The sequence below is a fragment of the Acomys russatus genome, chromosome 29, assembly GCF_903995435.1.
Source record: "Acomys russatus chromosome 29, mAcoRus1.1, whole genome shotgun sequence".
Lineage (NCBI taxonomy): Eukaryota > Metazoa > Chordata > Mammalia > Rodentia > Muridae > Acomys > Acomys russatus.
In genome coordinates, this window is record NC_067165.1 from 8,425,916 (window position 1) to 8,430,654 (window position 4,739).

General features: G+C 57.3%; 1 protein-coding gene across 2 annotated transcripts; it reads left to right on the forward strand.

The window, feature by feature from the left end:
• Positions 1-863: 863 nt before the first annotated feature.
• Positions 864-4,292, forward strand: Dmrta2 (DMRT like family A2). Of its 2 annotated transcripts, none has more exons than XM_051171545.1 (2): positions 864-1,421; positions 2,724-4,292. In XM_051171545.1, the coding sequence occupies exons 1-2, from the start codon at positions 864-866 to the stop codon at positions 3,774-3,776; spliced, it is 1,611 nt and encodes a 536-aa protein (XP_051027502.1). In that variant the 3' UTR covers positions 3,777-4,292. The 2 variants fall into 2 exon arrangements, with proteins under 2 accessions (XP_051027502.1, XP_051027503.1); XM_051171546.1 differs by having other exon boundaries at positions 864-1,410; positions 2,722-4,292.
• The last annotated feature ends 447 nt before the right edge of the window (positions 4,293-4,739 follow it).

Genomic DNA, 4,739 nt, shown 5'->3' on the forward strand with positions numbered 1-4,739 from the left:
GTCAGCTGTTTCTGGATGTTTTCCTTGTTACTCAAACTAATCTTTGAGCAAGGGTGGCCTATCCAAAGACAGTCTCTTCTGATGGGGTTTCATGGCTCTCCTAAACTCGATTCCACGTCTATTTCCTCTCCTAACCCGTTGGCGGCTCAGAACCGCGGTATTTCCAGATCTCGCTTTCCTATAAGGGTCCAGGGCCATAAGCCGAACTTTGCCTCCACGTCTGATTTCTAGTCTTCACTCTACTTGTACCAGGAAGAAACTCTTCAGTTCCTTTTCGCTCGAATTCCCTTGCTCCCACATTAGAAGCAACACACAAGACCCCAGCCCGACCTGCTCAACTCCTCACCTCACTCCGCATTTTCCTCCTCTTCACCAAACTGAACTGTTTTGCTTGGTGTTTTGTGGATTTTTGTTTTGTTTTGTTTTGCTTTGCCTTTGACATCAGCTTGTTGGTCCCAAGTTTTCTCGATAATCCGAGTCCCTTTCAGACATACATTTCTGCTTTCTCACCTCAATTAACCTAAACTTGAGCATAATATTTTCTTTCCAAATTCTCTTCACATTCAACTGAACCAAATGACTTCCAAACGTTGTCTACCGCCCGCCCCCCTTAGGAAGAACTGCTGATTCAAACGAAATCTTACACCTGACGTGTAAGTCAGATATAAAAACATCAGTGATGGGGGGGGGGCTCGTATTTACAGGGAGGTTCCAATGCACCTCCCCAGCAACTTGCCAGCCACTAACCAAACTTGTACAACCAAAGTTTTCCAAATTTGGGGTTTCTGCGGGCTGCGCTTAAGCCTAGCGCACTGAACTGCCCTCACTCAGGTCTCCTCACTTTTCCTATGCCAGGTCCAGCCATGGAGCTGCGCTCGGAGCTGCCCAGCGTGCCCGGCGCGGCGACAGCAGCAGCGACAGCAACAGGACCACCCGTGGCATCGGTGGCGTCGGTGGCTGCGGCCGCAGCAGCCGCAGCGTCACTACCAGTGAGCGTGGCCGGAGGCTTGCTGCGGGCGCCGCCGCTGCTGTTGAGGGCTGCGGAGAAGTACCCGCGGACCCCCAAGTGCGCGCGCTGCCGCAACCACGGAGTGGTGTCAGCGCTCAAGGGCCACAAGCGCTACTGCCGCTGGAAAGACTGCCTGTGCGCCAAGTGCACGCTCATCGCCGAGCGCCAGCGCGTCATGGCGGCACAGGTGGCATTGCGCAGGCAGCAGGCGCAGGAAGAGAACGAAGCGCGCGAGTTGCAACTGCTGTACGGCACTGCCGAGGGCCTGGCGCTGGCCGCCGCCAACGGCATCATCCCACCGCGGCCGGCCTACGAAGTCTTTGGATCAGTGTGCGCCACCGACGGCGGCGCGCCGGGAGCTGGAGCGCCTGCGGGGAATGCAGGGGGCGCAGGGGGCGCAGGTGAGAGCAAGGTCGGGCTAGGGGTGGGGGTGGAGTCTGGAAGGAGGAGCCCAGGACACAATTCAGCAACGCCAGGCCCAGTAGCTTGCTTTCTCACTGACAGAGTTCGGTTCCCTTCCTCCGCAGCTCCAGCCACTTACTGTTGCACACCACCCAGTCAGCTCCTACATCCGCCCATAAATTCTCTGCCGGGAGTCTGCAGCTTTTACACTTTATTCCTCTCCCTCACCTCAGGCCCCAAACCAACACTTTAGCCTTACTCTTGCTAAAGGGCGGGTTCTTAGTTACAGCCCAACTCATTTTGCTGGGTCTTTTCCCGGGCAGCCGGAAGCCGCCCATCTGTTCTGCTCTGAGCTTCTTACAGGCAACCTCTCTCTTTTCATCCCAACTCTTCTGAAAGGACCCTCTGCAATCCTTCTAATCCGCATTGCTTCCCTAAGTAGTGGAGACGCCCTCTTTCATTTCTCAGCAAGGTTCCTTTCTTCCGGTTCCTAAGGCATTTTGGACAAACATTCCCGGCGTTCCCTTCGTCCAGGCCTCTTCTCCCTCAGGCATGCTGTTTTTCTCATGGTCGGCACCTTTTCCTCTTCCTTGGTTCCCTTTCCCTGGCTTCTGTCTACTTCCAGCATAAACCCGCCGTCTTCTGGCTTCTTGAGGGTTTTTCCGTGAGGGGGGCAGTTGGGCTAGGGCGATGGAGCGGGCTCGGCTCTCAAGTTGGGAAAAGGAAATTTCTTAAGTCTTAAATTTGAAAAGAATGTGAGCTGGAAATAGGATGTACCATTTTGTCTGTATAGAGGCTCAGCACCTATTGCCCCAAGGCTCCCTCTCTTTCACGTTGCGATGCCTTAAGTCAGGGTTGGCTTTGGCAACCTGAGTGGAGTCTTCCACACACGCTGAGGTCTAGGTAGAAGTTGTGTCTGCTCCAGTTTGAACCTTGACAAGCCACTTTTCTAGGGCGGGGTGGAAACGGGAAAGGAGTAGAAGTGTTGGGGCACAGGTGTGGGAAGAGCACGTTGAACATTAAGTTTCAGGGTGCCAGGTGGTTGGAGTGTTCTGGACACAGGAGAAGTGTGAGCCTAGGAGAGAGGGGGGGAGAGAGAGAAAGACAGAGAGAGAGAGAGAGAGAGAGAGAGAGAGAGAGAGAGAGAGAGAGAGAGAGAGAGAAGAGAGAGAGAGAGAGAGAGACTGGAGCCCAGTCAAGGATAGTTTGGAAGCTGAGAATGAGAGGAACCTTGCATGCAAACGGCCAAAGTGTCATGGGTCCAGTGTTCTTAACCTCTCTTCACATTTCCTTTTCTCCCCTCCTCTCAGAGGCCAAGTTGCAGAAGTTTGATCTATTTCCCAAGACACTGCTTCAGGCTGGCCGCCCTGACAGTCCGCAGCCGCCTCCGGTGAAGCCCCTGTCGCCCGACGGCGCGGACTCGGGTCCCGGAACCTCTTCCCCGGAGGTGCGGCCCGGCTCAGGCTCAGAGAACGGAGATGGCGAGTCCTTTTCGGGGTCGCCCTTGGCCCGGGCCTCCAAGGAGGCAGGTGGCAGCTGTCCTGGTAGCGCGGGCCCGGGCGGTGGCGGCGAAGAGGACAGCCCCGGCTCCTCCAGTCCCCTGGGTTCCGAATCGGGTTCGGAGGCTGAAAAAGAAGAAGCGGAGGCCGCCCCGACTGCCGGGCTGGGCGGCGGCCCGGGTCCGCGGCAGCGGACGCCGCTGGACATCTTGACACGCGTCTTCCCGGGCCACCGCAGAGGCGTCTTGGAGCTCGTGCTGCAGGGCTGCGGCGGCGACGTGGTGCAGGCCATCGAGCAGGTGCTGAACCATCACCGCGGAGGCCTGGCGGCCGGCCTGGGTCCCGCCGCGCCGCTGGATAAGGCGGCGGTGAGCGCGGCCGCAGCGGTGGACGACGCGTGGCCCGGGCGCGTGGACGCCGCAGCCGCCGGGGTTCCCGGGCTGCCCGCTCCGCTGCAGACCGGGCCCGCCGCGCCCCCGCACCACAGACCCTTGCTGGCCGGGGCCATGACGCCGGGCGCGCTGGGCTCGCTCAGCAGCCGCTCCGCCTTCTCGCCGCTGCAGCCGAACGCCAGCCACTTCGGCGCCGACGCGGGCGCCTATCCTCTGGGCGCGCCGCTCGGCCTGAGTCCGCTGCGCCTAGCCTACTCGGCGGCGGCGGCCCACAGCCGCGGCCTGGCCTTCATGGCGCCCTACTCCACGGCCGGCCTGGTGCCCACGCTCGGCTTCCGGCCGCCCATGGACTACGCCTTCAGCGACCTCATGCGGGACCGCTCGGCCGCCGCTGCCGCCGCGGTGCACAAGGAGCCCGGCTACGGGGGCGGGCTGTACGGGCCCATGGTCAACGGTACCCCTGAGAAGCAGTAGGGCACGGGGCCCCGCAGTACGGCGGCCCCCCGAAATACTGACCCAGCCTGCTCCCCAAGCCACCGGCCCCTCTTCGCCCTGCCCCGGGCCCTTCGCTCAGAGTTGCCCTTGCGGGGTTGTTTTGGAGGGTGGATGGGAGCATCCCAGCTAAGAGTGCAAGTGTCTTCAGAGCAGCCTTGTGGTCTGGGTGCTCGTCCCACCTCGGGTCATCCTCCCCCAGACCTGCTAGCCCAGTTGTCAAAAGGCCGGGGATCCCTGAGAATCCCGAGGGCGGTGGTGGCGCCCACCCCTGCTGCTCCCTTCGCTCCGCTCTCCTAGCCAGCCAGCGCTCAGGTGGATGGCAGGATAAATCAGTCTCTTGTGTCTACGCCAGTACCCACTCCCCTTTCATTTAAAAAAGAAAAATCCGCTCTAACAAATATAAATTTAGGATGTATCCATCTCTTGGCACTGAGTCGAGTCTTTGGAACACGCATATATATATCGATATCAATTGTAAAAAAAAAAAAAAAAAAAAAGAAAGAAAGAAAGAAAGAAAGAAAAAAAAAGGAAACGTCCTAAGGTGCACTTTCCTCGTTGCGGTATTTGTCGCTCTCTTTGTTGCTTATGCCGATAAGCATGGGTTTCCTTGGTGCAGTGTGAGTTTTTATATATGTATAAATCTATATATAATCTATACATATATATACAAGCCAGTGTATAATGTTATAAAATGGAATTCTAAGTTATTAATTGTAATTTGTAGGTGGCCTCGGTATTAACGTGAAAAACATTCAAAAGCAAAGCAAAAAAAATGGACAAAATGGGAAAAATTAGACTATTCGCGCATTGTACGTATCGGGTTTTATAGATGAAATCTACTGTACGCTGGGGAGGAGCCCTGCCTGCCCCTGGCCCCTGGCCTGCGGCTGTTCTCTGGAGCCGTCCAGGCCGTGATGAAGCACGAATACAGCGTCGGGTGAC